Source organism: Acanthopagrus latus, chromosome 13 (genome assembly GCF_904848185.1).
Source record: "Acanthopagrus latus isolate v.2019 chromosome 13, fAcaLat1.1, whole genome shotgun sequence".
NCBI lineage: Eukaryota > Metazoa > Chordata > Actinopteri > Spariformes > Sparidae > Acanthopagrus > Acanthopagrus latus.
Window position 1 is genome coordinate 6,955,403 of NC_051051.1, and position 24,917 is coordinate 6,980,319.

General features: G+C 42.3%; 4 protein-coding genes across 10 annotated transcripts; 3 read left to right on the top strand and 1 right to left on the bottom strand.

Annotated features, from left to right (window-relative positions):
- The first annotated feature begins 3,570 nt into the window (after window positions 1-3,570).
- plp1b (proteolipid protein 1b) lies at window positions 3,571-8,974 on the top strand. 2 transcript variants are annotated; one of them, XM_037119873.1, is made up of 7 exons: window positions 3,571-3,726; window positions 5,633-5,819; window positions 5,906-6,062; window positions 6,290-6,467; window positions 6,736-6,809; window positions 7,541-7,606; window positions 8,034-8,105. In XM_037119873.1, exons 1-7 carry the CDS (start codon window positions 3,723-3,725, stop codon window positions 8,103-8,105), a joined length of 738 nt encoding a protein of 245 aa, XP_036975768.1. In that variant the 5' UTR covers window positions 3,571-3,722. The 2 variants fall into 2 exon arrangements, with proteins under 2 accessions (XP_036975768.1, XP_036975766.1); XM_037119871.1 differs by lacking the exon at window positions 3,571-3,726 and adding an exon at window positions 5,207-5,246 and having other exon boundaries at window positions 8,034-8,974.
- Window positions 8,970-22,154, bottom strand: si:dkey-125i10.3 (fibrous sheath CABYR-binding protein). 4 transcript variants are annotated; one of them, XM_037119868.1, is made up of 11 exons: window positions 21,498-22,153; window positions 21,301-21,379; window positions 20,368-20,428; window positions 19,646-19,673; window positions 19,406-19,517; window positions 19,184-19,252; window positions 11,749-11,841; window positions 10,220-11,620; window positions 10,060-10,122; window positions 9,463-9,565; window positions 8,970-9,369 (listed from the first exon to the last, which is right to left on the bottom strand). In XM_037119868.1, exons 4-11 carry the CDS (start codon window positions 19,653-19,655, stop codon window positions 9,265-9,267), a joined length of 1,956 nt encoding a protein of 651 aa, XP_036975763.1. In that variant the 5' UTR covers window positions 19,656-19,673; window positions 20,368-20,428; window positions 21,301-21,379; window positions 21,498-22,153; the 3' UTR covers window positions 8,970-9,264. The 4 variants fall into 4 exon arrangements, with proteins under 4 accessions (XP_036975763.1, XP_036975761.1, XP_036975762.1 ...); XM_037119866.1 differs by lacking the exon at window positions 21,301-21,379 and having other exon boundaries at window positions 19,184-19,276; window positions 21,498-22,154; XM_037119867.1 differs by lacking the exons at window positions 21,301-21,379; window positions 21,498-22,153 and having other exon boundaries at window positions 19,184-19,276; window positions 20,368-21,279.
- Window positions 13,234-17,788, top strand: LOC119031415. 2 transcript variants are annotated; one of them, XR_005078587.1, is made up of 3 exons: window positions 13,234-13,489; window positions 14,578-16,544; window positions 17,046-17,788. XR_005078587.1 is itself a non-coding variant. In XM_037119870.1 (2 exons), exon 2 carries the CDS (start codon window positions 14,584-14,586, stop codon window positions 15,880-15,882), a length of 1,299 nt encoding a protein of 432 aa, XP_036975765.1. In that variant the 5' UTR covers window positions 13,234-13,489; window positions 14,578-14,583; the 3' UTR covers window positions 15,883-17,788. The 2 variants fall into 2 exon arrangements, 1 of the variants encoding a protein (XP_036975765.1); XM_037119870.1 differs by having other exon boundaries at window positions 14,578-17,788.
- Window positions 22,155-22,486: 332 nt separating the features above from the next.
- Window positions 22,487-24,838, top strand: cwc15 (CWC15 spliceosome associated protein homolog). Of its 2 annotated transcripts, none has more exons than XM_037119161.1 (7): window positions 22,487-22,590; window positions 23,165-23,309; window positions 23,480-23,592; window positions 23,795-23,895; window positions 23,986-24,096; window positions 24,209-24,345; window positions 24,455-24,838. In XM_037119161.1, exons 2-7 carry the CDS (start codon window positions 23,179-23,181, stop codon window positions 24,582-24,584), a joined length of 723 nt encoding a protein of 240 aa, XP_036975056.1. In that variant the 5' UTR covers window positions 22,487-22,590; window positions 23,165-23,178; the 3' UTR covers window positions 24,585-24,838. The 2 variants fall into 2 exon arrangements, with proteins under 2 accessions (XP_036975056.1, XP_036975057.1); XM_037119162.1 differs by having other exon boundaries at window positions 22,498-22,590; window positions 23,168-23,309.
- Window positions 24,839-24,917: the final 79 nt, after the last annotated feature.

Here is a 24,917-nt window from a genome sequence, read left to right on the forward strand (position 1 = left end):
TTAGCTAATGCTGACTTCATTGCACTGTGGGATAGACCAGAGGGACTTAACAATGTCAAATACAGGGAGAGGAGGACATGTTTGACACTGCAGTCCATGAACAGAAAGTTTTAAATGGAATTGTTTTGCAGGCACAAAACATTTTAAATAACTTCCATAAAATGGTGGCTCCCTGTTGGAATGAGAGGTTAGGGTTAGGGTTAGGGTTCTGGTATGACCAGTAGACTAGCTTCTGTTAGTTAATGTTAGCTAACATTCAAATACATATGATGCTGTGTTGCTGACATTAGTCTACAAACTTCATGACTATTCTACTACTTATACACAGTGTTTTACCATTTGTTAAATATGTATGTAAGTAAATTGTGCTTTAAATGTGCCAAATACAGCAGCCGGGGACATAGCCAGTGCACCATTTGTATGGCAATATTATGATATCAGTAACAGCTTGTTAGCTGTCATGTTTTACTCAAGCACTAATGAAAACAGATCTGTTACATTATATAACCATCAAGTGACTTACGCTTGGAGGAGAAGAAAAGCCAGTTCTGAGTCAAGTTGGAGCCATTTAGCAGCAGTTTGTGGTCCTTTTAGTCCAGTTTTTCCGCTCGGGTAGCCATCTTGGCGACACTCCGGGGCAGTGATTTCAGACTAGCACGAATCACAGCTGCACATTCAACCAAGACATAAAAACTGCATCAACAGTATCACCAGTCAAATCTGATAAAACATAATGGAATGCAAGACTTTTTTTCCCACTAATGCATAATGCCGCCTTTTTACGTAACACCTCATCTTTCTTGATGATCCTGTGCATTAGTTTGATATCCACCACTTCCGTGACTATTAGAAGTCTGTTGTTGAGATTCACAAAAAGGCAACACTGACATTCCTCAGATACTCACAAATGTCTACTTTTGGTATACTTTTGTTGTGTCTGACTTGTGTCTACTTATGACTACCTCCACAACAACACAATACTTCGTCCATCTTTTCATAATGGTCCATTCACGCCCCTCACCGCTGCTGCAGCTTTAGGGTTAATCTCTAAAAAAAATCCCGGACACGGTGCCTGGTGGCAGTTTCCCCAGGCTTCAAACGCGCAGCCAGCAGAGTCTGAGATTATCACGAAAGACAATCAAACACGCAAGCAAACAAACACCCTGCCGGAGAGCTGCTCGGTCCTCCCTCCAACTTCATCATGCGGTAAAACAAATAATTTAGGCCCTCACCGCAGGAGGTCATTGCCATGCAGTTCACTTCTGACTGAGCCTGACGTGTTTTTGTCCTCCAAGTGCTTGTTTGTTGGTTTGTCTGAGGCCTGTTTGTGTGTTTTGTCACAAGATAACCTAACGCGCATTACCATAACAGGGACAGAATGTGGTGCAAATATTTTTACAGGGCCCTCCCCTCCTCCCCCGAATAAACACACGCACACTACCGCTTTTGGTGCGTAAATATTGGCGAGTGTATCAATCACACAGCAAACAAAGACGAGTCAAAGATAGAGCACTGTGTATGATCACACATGCACAGTCGCATACAGCGCATTGATAGAAGGACCTCAATATAATCCCTCGCTGTCCATGATATAGGTGCCACATGATATCTGAATATGCAAATATATATGCATCGGCACAGTATTTGCAGCTAACTTTAAAGATTGGGGAGAAACATGTTAGTTCAACGTCAGTTCATGCATCAACTGATGACTGCCAGGCGTTCTTCTTATGTGTTACCCAATAATTCATCACCCGAGCCGCTCACATCCCCGATCACCATCTGCATCGACGCAGTTTATTCATAAATTAAGGAATTTGCTCCCCTCTTGTCACCCAGGCTAGCGAGCCTCTTAGACTTGTCCTCCCACCTAATCCCGTCCTTTGATTGTCAACATTATTGCTAATTCACATCTCCCGAGTAAAGCTGACAACCATTCCGCACACTCACATACACTACAGAGGTTAATTAATGCTCCTCTTCTCGTCCCCCTCGCTCCCTTCTTTCTTTCTTTCACTCTCTCGCATGGTTTTCTCTGAGATTTCAAAGGCGTCATTCCTCTCTGCTCCTCAGTTCAGTTTAACAAGGCCGGTGTCATTAATCCTTTCTACATACTAATTACTTGATCTGTTATTACTTGTGGGTTTCTACTAGACAAAAGGCTCCTATTCAAACCAAACAATTTACAAATCCAAAGAAAAGAGGAGTGAATTTATGCTCATCAACAGATCAGTGCCTCAAATGTCCTGATTTTCAAGGGGAACCAGATGATGGTTAAACGCAGTGGCAGACTGTTTTGGAAGCAGGGGCAAAAACTATATAAAGGGCACCAGCTGTAGGTGCTAGGAAACTAGCACACATGAAGTCATGATATATTTTTTAGTGAAGTGATGGCAATTCACCACGTTTTGTCCACTGGCAGAGCACCCTAGAGGAGACTTTATCACGTTCTGTCCACTGGAAGGGTTCTCTAGAGGACGAGGGCACTTTACCATGTTCCATCTACCAGAGAGCTGACAACTCTATGGCCACTCTATGGCAGAGGACACTCTCACTGAGTTCATTTATGGTTTTTGTATTTTTCAAACATATGGCACCAGGGGGGCAAGCTGGTTAAATGGACGACTATCAGGCCTCTCTGGTAAAATGGCAGCTATAGCTCCTTTTGCAAGTGACCAGTACAAATATTGATCATGGTAATATCATTTAATATAGTAATACAATTTATGTCTTCTATGTGAGTTATGTCCATTTTGTGATGGGCATAAAATGGCGGGCGAAAATAGGATGAGGGTCTTCTCCCAAAAAAAAAAAAAAAAAGATAGCATGGTGTTTTCTCCCGCTCGACACTGGCTCCTTTGTACCGAACCCAGCTTTGACATCAACTGGGTCAAACATGGGGGAGGGAGGGAAGGAGGGCAGCAGCTGGACCCGACCGTCAATGTCACCCTTGTTAGTCAACTTCATCCATGTCAGTCACTGGCGTTTCGATTTATTTCGCTCCTTTGTCCGTGCACACCTCTCATCGTGATGCTGCTCCAGGGGAACCTCAGAGCCGTTCATTGACGTCTAGCGTGTGCATGCGTGCAGCCACACGACACATGCATGTCGACGATAGACAGATGAGGAATTGAGGGCTCGTGAGATGCATCCTCCGAAAGAATGTGCATGATAAAAAACAAGGAAAAAAAAAAAGCTTAATAATTGTGTTAGTCGACTAGCATTGTGCATATTAAACTAAAAAAGTGCACTTTTGCCCTTGAGGATTCAATATAGATATACTCCAGACTGGCAAAATTGTATAAATTGATTTTAATCTTCAATCTCTGTGGTTGATACATTGTGTAAGGTTCATGTGCAGCTACTCCCATTCTAACCAACATATTCAAGCATGATCAAAGAAAGCCATAAGCATAGTCAAAAATGCTAAAAACACAATAAAAATACCCAAATACCAAGAAACAAACTCATATTAGAATTTGTGAGCCGCTCTCTGTCCCCAGTCCTGGACCCACGGCTCTATAAATAATGACTGGCAGCTGAAATGGGACTTTGTGACTTTAAGATGTGACTCGGGGAGATGTGGTCTATCTATTGTTGATGAGACAAAAGCGCGAGTCAGATTCATATAGGAGTGGCGGGGAATAACTTCTCATATCCTCATATCACAGTCACAAAGCCAGGCAGCAAAACTTCAATAACCCCGGCACTTCTTTCTGGACATGGGTGAGTGCACAGAATTTTTAATAACTCTTATCATCTATTATTAACGCGATTTGAAAATGTGAATTTCAATAACTTACTAATGTTTCCTTTAATATGTCCTCTCTGTCCTTAGACATCATGTTGCCCTCTGTCCCACTGTGGGCAAGATTTGCTGCTTTAATCCTTTGGGTTTCTTTAGTCGTATTTTAATTTCCATATATGGATTATTGATTTACCACTTATTCACAATTACCCCTGATGACAGATGTCACAGTTTTACACAAAGTGATGATTTTTGAGGGCTGAGAAGAAAACAGCACATGGTCTCAGCCAGGATTAACGACTTTTCAATACACAAAGAACTCCTCGTTACCTCCTATAACCCCTTTTAACCACGAAACCAGACTGGCATCAGACGGCCTCTCAACATGCCGAGGCCATGCCAGGTCACTCATGTGAACGAGGTCGGGTACTCCCACATGTGTGGCGGCTATAAATCAGCACATTTGCATGAGAACTGCTGACCCCCGTTTTTTTCCTCCTTTGCAACACATTTCCTAACAGCTTTGACATCCGACGGTCCATTGGCGTCCACTGTCAATGCACCTTTTTTGCAGCGATTTCACATAGAAGCTGTGATGGCCTGTATCACTCTGTCACTGCATCAGGGCAGAGCTGAAGTGTGGGCGTCTGCAGGCACTGTCATTAATGGGACTCTAGCAGTCTTCCCGCTGTTACTATTTATACTTTGGTGGCAGTTTGTTTAACTCACTGGCTCTTTTTCCCTCCAACTACAGTCTAATAATCTGTAAAAAAGAAAGAAAGAAAGAAAGAAAGAAAGAAAAATGAGCAGAATGTTTAATCGCCCTGAAAAGTTTCAGAACGCGTGGCAACATTACTCAGATTTTGAGTGGGGTTGTTGTTGTTGTGAAAATATTCAAATTGCCCCTCGCGTTCATTATGCTTCCACCCACTCTTTGAACACTTGAACCCGGCCCCCGCCTGCATTGACACTCAGTGCCATGGTACCAGACTCAAACAGCTGTGGATGGAGGATGGCCTGAGGTGCCCAGTGGTGTCGAGACTGTCCTGGTGACCCCTCTGCCATCACATACTACTGTGTGTGTGTGTGTGTGTGTGTGTGTGTGTGTGCATTGTGGCACTATGGTCTTTGTTTGTTTGACATCGCTGCCCTTTGTTCCCCCCTGATCGTGGCAAAGACAATGGATATTGTATCTGCAGCCACAAAAAGAAGCTCTTTCTTCAGACCCCTGAAACCAGCGCTCACCACCATCTCTCGCTCGCCTGGTGACGCCTGGAGACGGAGGGCAGGACCAGGACTTAGTAGTGTTTGTAGAAGCAAAGCAGCTTTCACACACGGATGAAGTCAGCGCAGGGAGGCTTATTACACTGTAGCAATACCTTGTAGGCAGCACTGAACATCACTGGTTGGCACTGGGATCTTTCTTGTCGCGGGAGAGTACAGGATCAGAAGCAGCAAATGTTTCCGGTCAGGCAGCCTTGGCTTTGCAAAGCCTTAGGTGCTTTCCTCTATCCCATTTCTGCCAATGCTTTTATTAACACTGTGGATATTTGCTACCTGCTTCAACAGCGCAGCTTACACTGGAAGAAGTGTGTGAGATTGTCGTGAAGTCAGTGGTGATTGTATTTTTGTTGGGACGCTTTTACTGGGAATCGCTGCTTGAACTAATTTTTTTTTTTTCTTCTGTTGCTTTCTTGCCTGTTGGTGGGTTGTTGGTTTTTAGTTTTTTTTTTAGGTGTATTGCTCATGGATTTGCAGACAGAGCGAGGCCTTTTTCATAGCTCCCCCACAGGGTGAAAGAGCTCTCCGCCGTGGCGTAGATGTGTTGTGTGGTTATATGTGCGGTGTGTGCCGCCTGTGTGCTGATTTATTATGCCCCCTCAGGTTGTTATGATTGCTGTATCCGGTGCATTGGGGCAGTGCCCTATCCATCCTTGGTGGCCACCTTGCTATGCTATGCTGGCATGGCGCTATTTTGTGGCTGCGGGCACGAAGCGTTGACCCAGACTGAAGTCCTGGTCGAGACTTACTTCGCCCGCAACGTTCAGGACTTTGCGGTCATGGCCTCCTTGTGAGTGACGCGTCGACATATTCCCTGATTTCTTCATTTTACCTGATTTTGCTGTTTGACCTGACGTCTCCCTGTGACTATCCCAGCATCAAGTATTTCCAGTACGTGATCTACGGCCTGGCATCCTTCTTCTTCCTCTATGGTATCCTGCTGCTGGCTGAGGGATTCTACGCCACGAGCGCCGTCAAGCAGACCTTTGGTGAATTCAGGAGCACCCAATGTGGCCGCTGCCTCAGCCTGACGGTGAGAGCGGGGAGGAGCACGGGGGGGAGGAGGAGGAGGTGACGTCAGGTCATTGTTAAGATGCTGAATGCTGGTTTGTTTTAAAGCTCAATGAAATGTTCTTTTGTTTCATCTATTTCTCCAGTGAATTATGGTTGATACCTGATTTAAAGACACCACATTCATCACGCTGAAACCTCACCTCCACATTTCTGCGACCTAACGCGCCGCTCTCCTCATTCCAACAGTTTATCATTGTGACGTACATCTTGGCCTTCATCTGGCTGGCCGTGTTTGCCGTCACCGCCATACCGGTCTTCTTCCTGTTCAACATGGAGCAGACCTGCCACAACATCAACATCCTGGCTGAGACGACCCCCAGCATTAATCAGCACGGCTGGATTTGCATGGACGCCAGGCAGTATGGTGCGTTGCTCTTATAAAGACTGACCGCATGTGCCCCTGATGAGAATGCTAATGCGCCCGTGAAAGCAATGAATTAATCATCAGAGAGCGGATGCACGATGGGCTGTTGCATGAGTTATGAAATAATGAAGATAATGACACCTTTATCCTAACATTATCTGCTGCGTCTCGGATGTGCAGTGAGCGAGAGAGGGAGCCGGAGTGCGTCAAAATAACTCATCGTGATTCAGCAATGGTGAGGGATACTTACGTCATGTCTTCATTTAAGGTCTGCTCCCTTGGAACGCGATGCCAGGGAAGGCTTGCGGAATGACCTTGGCGTCTATTTGCAAAACCAGCGAGGTGAGCAGATGAGTCCAGTGCTCCACTTTACACAGTTTGGTATTTCATGTCAGCATCCTCACATTAATCAGTGTGCAGAAAGAATGTAAAGTCTCTTCTGAATTGTAATTAAATGGTTGCGAATGTGAATATTTTTTGTGACACACGCATACAAGTACGGAATCCCAAAGTCTGATATAATTGCTTTCTCTCTCTGCCAAGATCATCTTTAGTTCCTTATTCATTTATGCGTTTATGTATGAATGATATTAATTCATTTAATCTGTCTAACCAATCTAACCAAAAATTATTTGGTAGGGTTTTTCTTCAAGTGCACCACTGCTCCATGTTCTTTTTTTCCCCCAAGGAGGAACATCCGAAGGAAGGAATCAGCGTGGCTAACTTATCGGCTCCTTCCACAGCAGTGTCAACACTACATTATTTGCTAACACGCACTAATGTACCTTGTGTTAACCGTGTCCTATTTACAGCAGAGATTAGTGGTGCACCTAAGCGTCAGCAAGAAAAAAAAACTGATCCTGTAAAAAAATTAATATATATTTTTTTGAAACTTTTTCTTACTGTTACTGTTTTTCACCTGTTCTTAAGTAATAAACATAGTAGCAACCTCAATCAGAAGATGGATCACCATTTTTTTTTCTAAATTTGCCTCTCAAGGCTTCCATATGTAAGAGATGCGCTACATTCTTTGATTGTATATTCAACTCACCTGTGTTTGATTTTTCTTACAGTTCTACGTCACCTATGACCTGTACATTGCTGCATTTGCTGGTGCTGGTATCACTCTCTTAGCACTGGTGAGGAACTGCTTCTTCTTTTAAATTCATCCATTTGGAATCACATCCAAACGATCCATGCTTGGCCAGGTTTTGAGATATTTGTCTCTGAGATTACTGCTGCCACCTCCAGTACAATGGAAACGAATGGAATGTAGTTTTTGGTACCAATGCCTCTCTATGAACAGTTTTGCCAAAGGAATAGTTCCTACCAAACACGTTTCATAGCAAAGTACGTTGGATTATCTGCAGTAACAAGAACACCATCGGAGTCAGTTTTTACCACAAACAAGATTCCAGAAAACTTGTTTGCAATCGGCTGGCAGCAGAAACCTCCGAAAAAGATTTCTCAAACTCCTACCCAAAGATATCTAGTTAGTAAGAAAACATGTTCATCCCTTTTACTTTCTCCTCCTCTCACCTCCTTCTCAATGTCTCCCCCTTGCAGTTCCTGTACATGGTTGCCACCACCTACAACTATGCAGTTTTGCGGTTTCTGGGCAGGAAAGGGATCCGCTGAGTGCAACATGTCTATCTCTGTCAGCCCCAGGCCTCTATGGCTATGAGATGGACAGTCGACACATGCAACACTAGATTTCCATTCATCCTCCTGGAAACATCCACTTCCAAACATGGATCACCTGCTATTTAGTATTTCTTTAGAAGTGTCCAATAACAAACAGACAAGTGTTTTCTCATCACTTTTTTCGTAGGAACAACAGACAGAGAGATGAAGATCGTTCGCAGCCAGCCGCGAGCTCTGGTCTCCTCCTCAAATCCTCCCCTCAGATGATTCTCTTGGCTTTGTTGTTCATTTCTTTTTTTTTTCTCTCTTGCAAGTTTCTATCTCATGTTCGATTCTTTTGTTGTGAAGCTTCGCTGCCGCCGATGCTGTCGTCAGATCGTGACGTATGATGTTTCATGAATAATTAAGAGCAACGACAGCTCGCCTCGCAAATAATAACTTCATGCCCTCTGTTTAGTACTTACTGATGCATACGTTGGTTCTGAATATGATTTTGCTGCTGCTTTGTTGTCACCATCTCGTGAACTAAAGCGAGCGAAAGCTGAATGTGCCACGGTTCACAGCGAGGGTTGCGCGTCCCCTCTCACCTCCCTTACAACACATGCACTTTGCATTCACTCGTAATGCATTTCTGCTTTGTTTAGATGCTGCTGTGCAGAGACCTATATGTACTTTCCTCTGTTTTTTTCCTTTCAGGTTAGTGCATTAAAAAAAAAGCTGATTTTATGTTACTGAGGTGTTGATGCTTCTATAATGTGCCTCCAGGTGCCTCGAGTTTGTTCTGCAGCCCTGCTACTTACCGAGCTGGGTTTCCTTATGTACGCTCATTTGAAATTAAGGCTTAATAAACCATTTACATCTGAGGAAAGAATATGTGATTTTATTTCAACAATATACAGCGAAAAAAAAAATATCATTCCACTGAAGCATCTTTGTCAGTTACTGAATAAAAATATGCTGCCAAACCTTTTCACTACAGAATTCTTAATCCCTGCAATACGCTACATGTCCTAAAAACAAAACTTTCAGAAATTGGCTCAAAAGATAGAATACAGAGTTAAGGCAACAGTGGTGGGGTTTCTCAGTCCAAACAACACATTAATCACAGCATGCCTTGGGTCTTGTCTGATGACATATTTGTCCCAGTTAGGCTTCAGGTCTTGAGAGCTATCGCAAAGCAGCCATCACATTGGATCACTTGGTTACACAGAAACATGGGGGTCAGCAGATCTCCCAGGGCCTTAGCGCACACACCACACTGCAGAAACACACAGAAAATTAACATCATATGTGACACGGGCCTGTCATTCAGCACGGAACCGCAGATGTGAAAGAGGAGGACGGAACAAACCTTGAGACAGTCGGGGTGGCAGTCCATGACAGGTTCGCTGAATATGAGCCTGACGTTTCCGTTGATGGTTTTGTCACAGAATGAACAGACAGTCTTGGTATTCCTGCATTAGATAGAGATCAAAGATCATCGTGTTAAACTTTATGAGCTTTCCAAATTGAGTGGAGCATCAAACAATTGCTAGAGAAAACAGTTGAACAATTACAGGTTCAGAGGTTATTACTTCGAACGTTGTTTTTATTGTTAAAATAAGTGTGAAATAGCTCCATATTCCAACAGCAGTCACTGTAACAGAGTGTTTGGTCGGCAGCCCATGAAAATGTCTGGAATCCCTGCCCAATTTATCCAATCAGGACAGAGAAATCCATAAAAAGTCGGTCCTGTCTGCTCATCAATGCACAGAGAGCAGGTGACGCAGGGTAAGCCACAAATTCCAATGCTCCCAGTGACGACTTACACTACCAAACAGGCCGAGCAAAGAAAAAGGCTTGAAGAAAGGCCAGAGGCAATGAAGATGGCCTGGAAATAAAACCAAAGAAGAAGAAGAAGAACAACAACAACAACAACAACAGCGTTGTCTTTAAAATGAGACATTACCTGGGTAAACTCAGTGTCCGTGTGGGTCGCTGCTCCTCTAAGGACTTTTGAGACATTTCAGAGCTATAATGAAATAGTCATCAGCAAAGAATAAGATGCATTTTATTTTATAAGCGCAAACATGTAAATATTAATGTCCTTCTCACAAGGGCTTACTCACATGTTGGTAAGATCAGGCTGTTGGATCGGTTGCTTCTCCTCAGTGTGGGATTGCTCTGGATCTTTCGCAGGTTCAGGAGTGGCGGGTGGCTTCACATCTACATCTAGTGCATCCGTCAGTTCCATGGCATCGTACGAGAAATTATCATTTGGAGCTGTCACAGGCTCAAGCGCGTCCATGATGCTCAACTCCACCACCTGATCTGGAGCATTTTCAGTCGTTGGCTGGGCACTTTGCTCCACAACGGCGCTCTGAACAGGCTGGACTTCACACTCAACAACCTCGTCAGCTCTGGTCTGTAAAACTGGCTCTGCTGAGGCGGCAGACACAACCTGACTCTCTACAGACTCGACTGGGGCCTCAGCAGCGGGCTGAGTGGGCGATTTGGATTCGATATCTGCCACTAAGTCAGGGACTTCTTTCACAATGTCTTCAGGAGCAGCTTCGTCTCCCGCTGCGTTGGCCGGAGCCAGTGGCGCAGGCAGTGACTCCACCTTAACCTCAGCTGCAGCTTCAGCAGTATCCGCAGAGGGACCTGTCTCACAGCTCCTCTCTGTAGCGGCTTCAGCAGCAGGATGAGTGGGCGATTCAGATGCAGGACTTGCCACTACGTCAGGGACTGTTTCCACACTGTCTTGAAGAACAGCCTCTCCTCCTGACACTGTATTAATCACATCACTCTTGTCAGGTGGTGACTCCTCCACAACCACATATTCAGCTTTAACTATTTCTCCTGCAGCCTCTTTTGGAGGACATGCCTCACTACTCCCCTCTGCAGGCTCTACAGTTGATTCTTCTCCTCCATCCTCCACCTTTGTTGCTTTTGATGGCTCTGTTTCGGTTGAGGGTTGGTCTTCAATTTTCGGTTCGCCTAACAGCACAGCAGGGACCGCAGCACTGTCTTTATTCTCCCCTGTGCCTGCTGCAGCTGAAGTTTCTGCAAACGCATCTTCCACGTGAGCATCTGCAGAGACTTTTACCTCATTTTGTCCTACATGTGACTCATCAGCTGCTGTATTGGCATATTCTCCCTTGATTTCTGATGATGCGTTGACAAGTTGTTGCTCTGTCAGCTCCACAGGCGACACTGATTCTGGATCTTCCTTTGCTTCCCCATTTTGGACATGTTCTTCTACATGGATTGCATCAGTATTTTCCTCCTTGTTTTCTACAGTTGTTTCCACGACCACCGATGTGTCTGGTTGTGCCTCGCCATTTTGGATTTGTTCCTCTACATGAACATCTGCAGAGACCTCAGCAGCCAGCTCACTCTGTTCTACATCTGACAGCTCAACTGTTGTACCAGCATTTTCCTCCTTGTTTTCTGCAGTTGTGTCCTCCACAGATGTGTCTGGTTGTGCCTCACTGTTTTGTATAGGTTTCACTGTGACTGCTTGGGACCTGTAACAGAGGGAGTTGCTTATCCCTAAATATGCAAAAAAAAAAGACACAAGTACAAAAGTCCCAACACTCAGCAGTTTTAAATGTACTTGCTGTTACAGCCAGTAGACAGATGCTCTCATACTAACCTGGCATCATCTGTGGTCTCCACTGTTGACCCCTCAGGCTGAGCATCATTGTGAGGAGGAACAACTTCACAATTTTCCTGATTAGCTGAATTGCTGAAAGGACGAACAGAAAATAATAGAATCAAATATCCAGCACTAACAGTCCATTTTTGTTTTAAATGTTCAGATATTACTGAGATTATCAATGTAATTATTAAAACACATGGATTTGCAAAGGGGCAGCCCTTAGTTTGCACAGTTTTTATTCAAATTCAGCACATACATCCCCTTCAGATAGAATAAACTCCGCGTTTTGCAGAGGAGGGCTCGGTGGAGGAGTGATTGATCTACAGGGCAAGAATAAGATGCACACCTTGAAAAGGACCTTGGCATTTATAACGTTAGAACCGACTACAAAGCTGTTGAAAATGATCTCTTGCTAATTAATTTCTCTCAACCAGGGCAAGATTTCATCAGCTTTAAACTGTTATAGCTCAAACTTGCCATCAAAGCCAAATGCTTCTTCTTCTTCTTTTTTTTTTTTTTTTACTGGGGATAATGTAAATGTGCAACATTAAGACTTTTAAAGCATTAACTTTCTGTTAGCATATATCTTCGAGTATAGTGTGTTACTGTCTGGTGTTATGGCAGTTTCAGAATATGACTCAGTTTCTGCTTTTGTATCAGTGAGGGGATCATCTATAATCTGCACAAAAAAATGCTCTGGAGGTAAAAACAAATTACACATATAGGACACCAGCTTATTAAAAAGTACAGCCAGCTACATTGATTCATGAGGCGAGGCAGTCAAATTCAATCTTAAATGTCAACACAATTTCTATTAACAATGTGAATACCACCAAACACATCACACTGAAGAGAGGGGGTGGAGCTGTTTTGCTTGAACAAGAAATGTGATCTAGTTAATTGCATGAGTTAATTGAGCCCCAGTTTGTGTGCCTCTCATCTATTAACATCACTGGTAATAGACTGGGGGGGGGCGGCAAAAGAAAAACACCTTGATGATGATGTAACTCTCAATAGGTCATGGTGCACACTAGAAAACTACACCAGTGCCTTGATACCAATTGCCCTATATCTAATTTGTGTATATATGTCATATATGTAAATTACAAATCTATTTCTCTTTCTTACCTTTGTATCACATTGTCTGTATTTTAGTATTATTGTTTATCGTTAAATTGAACAAAATCTCCCCCATTCTGATCCTGATTTACCAACCAAAACAAATCAAAAGGATAAAAAAAAAAAAAAAATACAACAACTTTGGAGTTACATGGAATCCTATAATCTATTGCACAGCTATATTCTACGTCATTGAGCACTGTGATGAAATCTATTGATTTGATACGTATACCCCTGCAGTTAGACACTTATTTGTGTAACCGGAAGCTGGTGCGTTTTATTTTGAAGGCGCTCTTACGCACGTCCGGCTTGTTTCCGCTTTCCCTCTGGCGTGTTTGTTATGTAGCTGGTTCATGCTAACCAGTGAGCAGGAACGTGTGCGGCTTTTTTCGGGTCAACATTACCGCGTTTTTTCAACTTCCTGCGACCGAACAGACGTGTAGCAGCGACCAGAGCTTAAACACAGACACCTGTTCTGTGTTTTAAAATCCTAATTCAGTCTCAAAACAACGAGGTATAGTGACTGTAAGCTCTAGTTTTACAAACAGTAACGTAACGGTGTGCGGTGTGGTCACTATCCCTACTACAACAGTAACACGACGACGCCCCCAAACCAGTAAGTCAGATGGTGATATTCACTGGTTTCCCTACGCATGAAATAAAAATACAGTATGACATATTTCAGTAGCGACATGTCACCAGGTTAGCTTCTAGGGTGCTCACAGTAGGTTCTCTGTGCTAATGCTTTGTTATTATGAGTCTTAATATTACTTAATCTTACTGTATGAAGAGGTCAAGGTTTGAAAACTGTTTACTGTGTGAAAACATATAAAAACGACCATGTTTGGAGCAATCATTCAAGAAAACCAGCACTAGAATAAGACGAAAAGCAATTAAAATTTTGATTTGATTTGATTTTAGTTGATGTAAAACAGAAGTAGTATCACAGAGTCTTTAGATCTAGAGTTGCTTTTGTTGTGTTGGGCACATGTGGTTTTACAAAAGAGAATCAGCTGGGAAAATAAAAAGACAGATGATTGTTTAGTCTTATTTTCAGAGTTCCGGATACCACTGCTTGGGGTTGATGGATGTTGTACAGACTACGGGTAGACACATAATTGGTATTGGTAACTTTTCAGTCAGATTGCCAATGTCCCGAATGCAACGATAATTAGTAGCCTTTGAATAATCTGAATCTGAACAGTAACTAGTAATTGATTGCATCAAATAAATGTAGTGGAGAAGAAATATAAAGTGACAGAAATGGAAATATTCAAAGTAGCTCAGAATTGTACTAAAGAGCAGTGCCTGAGTAAATTGTACTTGAATTAATTTTATCACTGGTTTTTCAACATTTTGACACAGAGTTTCAATTGAACTGTGAATGAATATCATCGCCATTACTGGTTTTCAGTCTCCTGATTTCTAATAATTGGTATCAATCCGGATAAAGCCATATCAGTCAACCCCAAGTACAGACCAAACTCCAGCAACCAATTATATGTAAACTAAGCTCAGCTCAGAATAAGGACGTTATGTATTACCCCCTATGAGTCAGGTAAAAAGGGCTGGACGGAGCTGTGTGCCGACAAGGTCAAAGTGTAGGTGAAGGAGGATGAAAAGCACTTAAGGTGTTCAGTCTTTCTGTGTGCATCACTTTTGATCAATGCATTATTCATTCCCTCATCTCCTGTGCCATCCTAGAAAAAAATGCCGTCAAGAAATCATCTTGACAAAATTGGGAGGAAGAAGAAGAAGAAATGGACGGAGGAAGCCATGGAGCGTGCACTGATCGAGGTGAAGTCTGGAAGGTGCACGGTGAGACAAGCTGCCAAGGAGTTCGGAGTCCCTAAATCTTCACTGGGGGACAGAGTCAGTGGTCGGGTGGCACCGGGGAGTCGCAGCGGGCCGGCACAGCTTATAACATCTGCAGACGAGGACCTGCTGGTAGAGTTTTCTTTATACATGTCCAAGCATGGATTTCCGCTGACCAAGCAACAGCTAGTGTCCTTTGCATCATCCATTTATAAGCGGCAGCATCGGAGGGTGGCGTTTTCTAAACTGGGCCAGACCTGGTGGCTCAATTTTAGAAAGCGGCAAGAAAAGAATATTACTATTCAGCCAGCGGACAATGTTGTCCGTGGGAGGACGGTCTGTGTGAGGAAGGAAGCAGTGGAGCAGTTTTTTCATTTACTGAGCACTGTCGTGGACACTCGGGAACTGAGAGACAAGCCTCACCAAATCTTTAACTGCAACGAGATGGGATTTCAGCTGGGCAGGAAGAGGGTGATACTTCCAAAATCTGCCAGTCTGGGCTACAAGCCAGCACCAGGCCAGAGGGACCACATCTCCGTCTTGGCTTGCTTTAGTGCGGCTGGAGTGGACATTCCCCCATTTATTATCTACTCAAAGGCCTATCCAGGGGGAGTATGTTACAAGACACAAGGACCTCCAAATGCCCTCTATGGTTGGTCAGACTCGGGGTGTGTCAACTCTGAACTTTTCAAGAAATGGTTCCTCAAACACTTTCTTCTGCATGCACCAAAAGAGCGTCCGCTGCTGCTGATTTTTGACGGCCACAAGTCTCCCGTGAACCTCGAGGTGGTGGAAGCAGCACGAAAGGAGGACGTCATCCTTCTGTGCCTTCCACCTCACTGCTCTCACATCCTGCAGCCGTTCGACGTGGGGCTCTTTTTCCTCCTGAAGCAGCGCTTCGCGGCGCTCATAGGTGACGGTTGTGCCACTGATTCTCACTTTGCTGTCAGCAAGAAGGAGTTTTCAGGTGTATTTAAAGGGACATATCAGGTAGTGAAGGAGGAGGAGGGTGTCAGGACTGTGAAGGAAGGCTTTAGGAAATGCGGCATGTACCCGCTGAACCACTTCGCCATTAACGACGGTCATTTATTGCCATCCCATGCAATGGGCCCGGCAGCTGGACCTTCCTTGTCTACATCAGCACAGGGGATGCACTCTGTGGGAGACCTCACAGCTGCTGGACCCTCCTCCTAACCCCTTACTACCTAAGACTACCAGTCAGTAGCTTTGAAGAAGGAGACTGACTGTATAATTTAACAAAAACTGAATGAACACTCATGACAGAATACCGTGCAAACCTGCACACACAGTCACTGTAGAGTTCAGCAGAAGAAAGGGTTGTGTTGATATTATTTCAGAGTGCTCAGATTGTGTTGTTGAGTGAAAATGCTGCACCACAGTGGACCAGGGTCCAAACTAGGGGGTCTAGAGGACAAAAGATTATTTAAGGTATAAGAAAGCAAAATACATATTTCTGTATTCTTTAAGACTTCTATATTTATTGTATTTGTCTTGTAAAATACTGGATAGTTTGACTCACAGTAGTGTCAGTTATCAAAGTAGAAAAAGCACAGGTGAAAATCCTAACGTAAATGATGGCTGCATTTACTTTAGGTGTGCTAGTTCTTGGGCTCTCGTATTTTGCATGCTCGCTTACTGACATGACCTATTGCGACACTTAATGGAACGAAGCCATCGTTAATGTTATTGCTCCCACCTGTGCTTCTCCTGCTTTGATAAGTCAAAGTCATGTCTCCCATGAAACGGGTCTTTTCCCGTGAGGAGTGATCATAAGCAGGCATCGCTTAATTTTAGAGGATCACAATCCAGCTAGCTAAGCTGACACATTAACAAGTGTGAGTAAAATGAAAGTTGTGTCTGTTGTTGTCTGTGCTGCCACTGACCCGCTAACTGACTTGCCGACTTACTGGAGCTACACTGCTCTTCATGTTTATGTGCATATTGCATCTTGTAGATGCGTAGCATTTATTTCTGGGAACATGCGCAACCATTGCTACAAACGGACAGCAGATATGCAAGCCAGCCATCATGCGTACCTGAAAGCGTGGTAGACTAGTAGGGCTGGGCTGATAGACAATGCAATAGTCCATTGGCAGTGGCTGACTGTCAACGCCTCTGTGTCCCATTTTTGTTATTACGCCCACCTTCAATTGGCCGTTACTTGCGTTTTTTGTTTTTTCTTCTTTCTTCCTAACTATAGCTAGCCAGCTAATCTTGTTTCAAGGTACTGAGGCTTGTTGTGCAGAGAAGAAGATGCCTGTCAGACCCGGCACAGGCATGTTTGATGCTGGCCTGGCAAATGTGAGAGTTGCTCTAACTCCCCTCTTGTGTGACAGGAGACTGTTTGCTGCGTGAGACAGATGGAGGGTGCCGTCAGAGCAGCAATGACAATGTCGTCGTCCATCACGATGTTTCACTGCGTGCATCTTCATATTGCCAGTTCAGTAGACATCACCCACCTGTGGGGTAGTTTTTTTTATCCTGCTCTAGACTGATCAAACAAGCTGTTTATTGGCTCAGTGTGTTTTCATGCATCTACTCACAGATTCACCTCATTTTTCTGGACATGCTTATGAAGAAAAAAGTCTGATTTAAATCTTAGCCTTCTTCATAATTAACCATGCATATCTAGTACATCATGAAAATGTAGTCAGGTAGTGAGGTCTTGGCTCTGTATCCACGCACAACATTTTCAAACAAAAGAACTACTCATGAAACTTGTTACTAGGTGATTTCTCCTTTGTTGCGTTCCAGCCTGCTGTGAAACACTGAAAGCACTGACAGGTAAACAGTGTTTTGTTATATCGATGGAGCTGAAATGAAAACATGTCCTTGAAACCTCTTATTCAGTTCAGTTGTAAATCTATTCCTTGTTTACATATTCTGAATGTAATCGGCCCACTTAGCAGGTGGAGCAGAAATATTGTCTAAAAAATGAGGACTATCGAGGAAAACTGGGCCATTTTTAAGTTTGGGGAAGGGTGTTCTTATTGAAATGTTTTGTATTCACAAAGAAGAATGGACCTTACAGGATGAGCTCTGGAAGAAACAACAAAATAAAAGTATTTTTGCAGCACAATCATCTTGTCATAGCTTAATAATTTAGTTGCCAAAGGTGTGTGTGTGTGTCCACATATGTGCATGTGTATTTGCTTCAAAGTGAGGACCAGAACACTAAACCTCACAGGGTGATGAGATTTTTGGAAAGTGTGGAGATTTTGGCTGAACCTCACAGCTTTAAAGGGCTCTTTGAAGATTAATACATGGCTGTAAAGGTAACATAAGAATTAATTTAAGGTGGGGAGCTTGGAGAGGACGGTCCTCGCAAGTACATAGCTACAAATGTGTGTGTTTGTCTGAGTCATGTACGTCTTCAAGTCAGGTGATGTAATGTCAATGCAAGAGGTACAGCAGGCAACAATAGACAGGCAGCAACACTGCTGCATGTATTAATCATAATTAGTGTGTAAATAGTTAACGAATGTTTACATGTTAATCATAGTATTGAAAACCATTTAACAGAAAATATTTTTTTATGCTTGGCAAAACAATGAATCAGAATAAGAATATGTTATCAATCCCTGGGGGAAAATTGTTTAAATTGTTATGTGTACAATTTAACACTTGATCACTGAATATTTGTTCTGATCAAATTGGGAGTTCATATTTTCATAATATTCGTTAGAAGGCTAAAAATACTATTGGTATTAAAGGGCAAATATGAAAGTGTTAAGTCAGTTATGCCCTGAGGGTAAATAGCAAAGATTGTCCTCAGATTAATGCTTCATCAACCAGCTGAAGCACAGGTCCGCCTGCAGCGTACTGAGGGATATATTATATGTATGGCAGAGCTGCCCAGGGCTAAATTCATGTTTATGGTGATTTGTGCCTGAAGTTATTTTTCTTTTTAGGTTTTTTTTTGTTTTGTTTTGTTTTTGTTTTTGTAGTTTTTATTCAGCAACCCAACAGGAGTTAAAAGAGAATTTCAGTTAGACTTCCAGAGCAGCCCCCACATTGTGTCTTGTATTATAATGACACTCAGCAACACATTTTATCTACACTAGACTGAATAATTGAATATCACATTTGTCTGTTTTGTTTGTTTGTTTGCTTGTTTGTTTTTTACTGCATTTTCAACCTGAACAATCTGCCAGATTTCTAGTTAAATATATAAATTACAAATTCAGTGAGCACCTTCGTCGGACACAATTTTGTGAATTACATCTCATCGTGTCATCAATCACTATAAAGCAGTTATGTTGAAAATGATTCACTGTTCAGATCATCTGATAGGATCAAAAATGGCAACATCTGCTGGCCAAACGGTGCACTGTGTTAGTGTGAATGGATTTAAATCTGAGACCCTAATCAAACAGGTTTTACCCAAACAAGGGGGCCTTGATTTAGATGGTCACATGGTTTTTGGCATTTGGCCTTATGAAATAAATTAGAACGGGCATTAATATGCACTCACTCAAATTTCTTGGCTGTGAGCAGGACGTATGAATTCTGTCTGGGTTTGGTCTCCACAGCCTGCCCCGTCCTGCAAGACAGAAGAAGTTTCTCTCTGTAAAAGTCAACATGAAATGCGAGAAAGCAGAATAACACCAGATTCTAATTTTATGTAATGAACTGAATTATTGTTTCAAATTGACGCTTCATTTTTGAGGTTGTATCTTAATCGCTATTGGAATACCTTGACCTGTCTTGCTCTTTATTTCCTTGTTTTGATCCCTGGATCCAACTGACATCGTTCCTAAGTGAAGTCTTCACCCTGGTGGTTTCAAACACCTTGTTCCTGTCAACCTCTAGAACACACATGCACACACACACACACACACACACACGTTTTCTGTTAAAACTGGGTACCAAAAATGCTTTCACACCAAACTGAATCAGATAAATTGAAGAAAAACTGGATTAAAGTGTGACTTACCTTCTGCCATGTTGCTGATATGTTCAACCTGATGAGATTATCCAAAGATGAAAAAGGAAAAAAATAATTCCAGGTTTGCTTTTTAAACTTTTACACAGATAAAACAGTAATCATTGTTTACAGAATAGTGATGCACAACGTTTGCTTCCTATCTGGATTAATATCTCTCTCACGAGTGATTTCAGGTCTGTCCAGTGACTCAGACATTACCAGTAATCCTGCATTCATCACGGAAACAACTCAACCAGAATATAAAAGTATTTATCATCTGCTACTTATCATTCCTGACAGCTACGTTCTGTTACTGCATATGGATAAACATAGAAATGAGATATTTAGATACATTTTTTGTCTTGTTTTGTATTGTATTTTAGATACAATTATGTTTTCAGTGCTCACCACATTTTATGTCAAAACCTAAAGTCTGTGAAGCTCTATGTAGACTCCATGTTCAGTCATTTGCTCAGAACTGTATCCCAAAATGTGTTTACAGTGTCCTGTCACACCCCTCTGAGCCCCTGTTAACATTTTGACCCACACTCTGTGTTTTAATCTCAGATAATGAGCCTCGCTGGAGATGTGCCAACACCAATTAACCAGGTCAAATTCATTATGCATGGAAAAATGAAAGCGATTCTGACTTTGCAGTGACCCTGCATAGTCAATGAACTTGAAATCAGAGCATGTGTGAAATCAATCTCTGTACTAAGTTGTGTTCTCACCTGCTCTGGTCGACTGCGTCAGCGCTGTCAGAGTGATGTCGATCCTCGTCTGGGTCTCTGCCTGACAAGGGCAGACAGGTAAAGGCGCTACAACCTGAGCCCCCACCCCCCCTCTCATTACAGATTCCACCCCTTGTTAGACTGCAGTGTCACACATGGATGCTGCTGTGCAGGTTGATCGAGTGGGTGGGTTGCTTTTCATAACAATCACAGAGTGGGGAGATGGGTGCTGTTGTTTTAATCAGTAGTTTCAGGTTTCTGCAATGGTGAAATGCTACATTCCAGAGTTGTTTATCTGCCAGACTGTCATAAATACTTTTTCCACTGAACTAAATGGAAAAAAAAAAACAGCTTTTTTGTGCATTGTTTTTCTTGGCTTTTACTTTGTGGGGCTTTTTTTTCCTCTCTTAACAATATGCTTATCAAACTATTAATGTCGCCAAAAATGAAACCCAGCGTTAGCTGAAGACATTTGATCAGTTATATTTCAGTTAACTGCTGTTTCACTCTTAGATGAAAAAAAAAGGAATGCTGTTCCAGTTGGGAGGCTGGCAGGAATCAAGAGGGAACCTGAATGTGAACTACTTGGAATTTAATCTCCCCCCCGATCAGAACCTGTCATTGTCATTTCAACTGAAATATGTCACAGTGAAATATGCATGTCCTCCAGTGCAACTTAAACAGGCCCACCAAAACTTAAATCCAGTCGTTTATGTTGAGTGATTTTAGCATTTTACAATTTAATCAACTGAAATGTTTGGTCTGAGGATTAATTACGGCCTCTGGGACTCCTACTACTGTTTTTTAATGAAATTTCAATGCCGTAAGCACCACTGCCAATCAGTATCTCCATACTTGGACACATCAAACCAAAACGTTCTGCATGGCTTGATACAATTAGAGATAAAAGAGATTTTGCTACAATGGACTTACCTGAAGAAGGCACATTCAGAGAGGTAACAGCACACATGCTTTCGCGCTCTCATTAACTCACTCACACACACACAGGTGCCTACATAACATGGACAAGATCAAATCAGACAAAGTGGTCACAGTATAGTTTACAGGGAATCACAGTCGCACTGTAAATTGTTTCCTTGTTCTGTATTTCCTCTTTGTTACAAATTTACCTGTCAAAGTGTCAACAGAACTTTTAGACACGTGATACTGATGCTGCATGGAATCCAGCAAAACCTCCAAGCTGGTTTGCATTCTTGAACTTCAGCCAACATCTTCAATAGAAATTCTTTGTGTTCCGACAGCACAGCATCAAGACAAGAAGCAGGTCGTCACAGTGATATATCGCATGCAGCGTAAACAGAAGTGACACGGTGCGATGGCACTGGATGGATTGCTCAGTGTAAATTCTTTAACAGGAACACGAGGGTACATTTTGTTCTTCGCCACATTTTTGCATGCCGTCTATAAACGCAATAGTGAGGCCAGCAACTTACCAACTTCAAACTGTTCTGTTATGTAATGTATTTTATTATGATTTATGTGTCCTGTGTTCAACTACGTGTGTTCTTAGTTTCACCTGGTTACAATGCAAATTCCCCCTTGTGGCCAAAACGTTTTACATTGAAATGTAATGACAACTTTATAGACTTGTGTTCTGTGGACATTTTGGTTTGGCTATATGTACTCCATCTGAATTGACTGACATGCACGTGTAGAACCTTAATACAACCTTGAATACTTGGCAGTTAGGGTAACAATGCAACGCACCCATGCCATATAATACAGATCACAATGAAATGATAAATTGGACAACCCAAACCCCAATATGTTCATGTTTTAATATAACTGTGGCTTATAATTAAAGGTAACGTAACACATGTATGTGCTTAGTGACCTCCTTGAACTGGAGCTGGTGATAACATCAGAGACAGGTTGCATTCTAATGCATCATCTGATCCTACTTGGCCCCTCCTACCCTCAATACAACACTGCACATTTTCACCTTAATTTATTTGTTCTTAATAACTGTTTGCAAAGGTAGAGTACCTGATAATTTCGTTTATTAACAATTCTTTGATCACAGGGACCATTGTTTGAGCATTAATTGGACAAATAATTTTAAATAAATTATTCGTTTAGTAGGTAAATAGATTGATACATTTCCGAGTGTTCTTGAAAGCATCTTCTCCACGGGCAGGTTTCTAGGGGAAGTGACGTCACACCCTGTGTCGGGGCTTCTTTTTGTCGTGTGGTAGCAGCGCCGTAAGTCTTATTACTATAAACTTAACTACTAAAATGACGGTAAATAGAATTTCAGTTTAACATTGAAAAAAACAGCTTCGTTGTTTGACGGTACTCAATCAGTCGGAGGGGCGAAATAGCATTCTTTTCCTCTTTAACAGCGATGTTAAGCAGGTTAGCCTGCTAGCAACTTAGCTACAGTTGCTAGCTGGCTACCTTGTGTTTTGTACTTTATCAGTAATAAGTAAACAGAGTATTTGCCCAATAATTTAGGGTATGTGTCTCTCGAAGACATGATTATTATAACTGTGATGTCAGTTTTTAACCAGCAACAGTGATTCCAGCAACAGAAGTCATTATCCCTGTCTGACTGTAATAGGAGAATCATATATGTTTATAAATATTATATATGAATATAATCTCTGTTGGGTATACATGACTGTATAAAAGATCCTTGATAGACTGAAAGGAGAACACTGCTGCTTAGTAATTCACAAGTTGACGTTGTGTTTGTGTCAGGAGCTTGGCGTGTGCTGTTTTGAATTTCATTTCTTGGTTTTCATGATGTGTTTCTCCCCCACATGTTTTGCCACAGCAGAGCCATCAAAGATGACTACAGCTGCAAGGCCAACATTTGAGCCAGCGAGAGGAGGGAGGGGTAAAGGGGAAGGTGATTTGAGTGCCCTGTCCAAGCAATACTCCAGTCGAGATCTTCCGGGTCACACCAAGATCAAGTACAGGTCAGTATGGAGTTGAGTTTTGGATTGTAAACAGTGTGTCAATGAGTTCACTGCCACCTGGTTAGTCAGGAACTGAATTCGATGCAGTTTGATATCTGCTCACTATGTGCTGGGAGTAAAATTCTACATGTATTTATTTTTCTCCTCAAATTTTCTACCTCTGCTCTCAGGCAACCTACCCAGGATGCCCCTGAGGAGGTGCGTGCCCGTGACTTCCGCAGAGAGCTGGAGGAGAGGGAGCGTGTAGCTGTACGTGAAAAGACCAGAGAGAGGGGTCCAAGAGGTTGGTCTCACTGCCAATCATCGACATAACTTTTATTAAAAATGTCTGTGTATGTCATGAACAAGTCTCCTATTTTATCTTAAGATTATAGTTTTTTTGTATTAGTATTTGTGCACATACATGTAAAAAATAAATGGTCAGGAGTATACTGTGTTTCACAATATCTATATATATACTAAGTTCGTTGACCCTAATTTTCCAGAGCACACCACATCATCATCATCTTCGTCATCCTCTTCAAAGAGGCCCCGACTGGATCAGATCCCAGCAGCCAACCTGGACGCCGATGACCCTCTCACTGATGTAAGTGTGTGCACTGCAACACCTGGTGGACACTTAGTAGTGATTAGCATTCATTAAGCCCTCTCGCCAATGATGCTTGATTGTTTGTAGGATGATGAGGACGAGGACTCTGAGGAGGACAGCGATGACGACGACACTGCAGCTCTTATGGCAGAACTGGAGAAGATCAGGAAGGAGCGGGCTGAAGAGCAAGAACGCAAAGTATATTATAATTTCAGACCTGCTGAGAGCACAATCAACAAAAGAATGATTTGAGAGAGGACAAATGTTACCTCTTTGTGGTTGAGTGAAATTGTTTCTTTTGCCATTTTAGGAGCGAGAGCAAAAGGCAGAGGAGGAGAGGATTCGCATGGAGAATATCTTGAGTGGCAATCCGTTGATTAATTTGGCAGGACAACAGCAGCAACAACAAATGAACCCAACTCAGAACACATTCCGGGTGAAGAGAAGGTATCTCACAAACACACATATATTTATACACATTATTAGATTTTTATTTAAAGAAAGGTGTTCTCTTCACTTTCCACTAATGATCAACACTTTGAAAATATGTTTCTAGGTGGGATGATGATGTTGTGTTCAAGAACTGCGCCAAAGGAGTGGACGAAGCACGTAAGGAGAAGCGTTTTGTCAATGACACACTGCGCTCGGAGTTCCACAAGAAATTTATGGAGAAATATGTGAAGTAAAGGACATGGAGTGGCTTCAGTTATTGCTTGTTCTTTTTTCTTTTTTCTTCTCATTTCTGTGGTCTCAGCTGTCTGTCTCAAGAATCATAGATGGTATTCAGTTACATTCTGTGTTCAAATGAATTAGTATTTGTACAGTACAGAAACCACAAAATGTTGTATATAAATGAGTTGGTGAGCTTCATCTTTGTCTTTCTGTAGGATTTTTTTTTTTTAAATTTCATTTCAATAAACAAAGACTTGTTTAAAATGGCTCACAAGAATTTCTTGATTGATGTTTGAGAAATGATGGAGGTTTTAGTGGCCTTTCAAAGTTGAGTGCTGGTGTAAAAC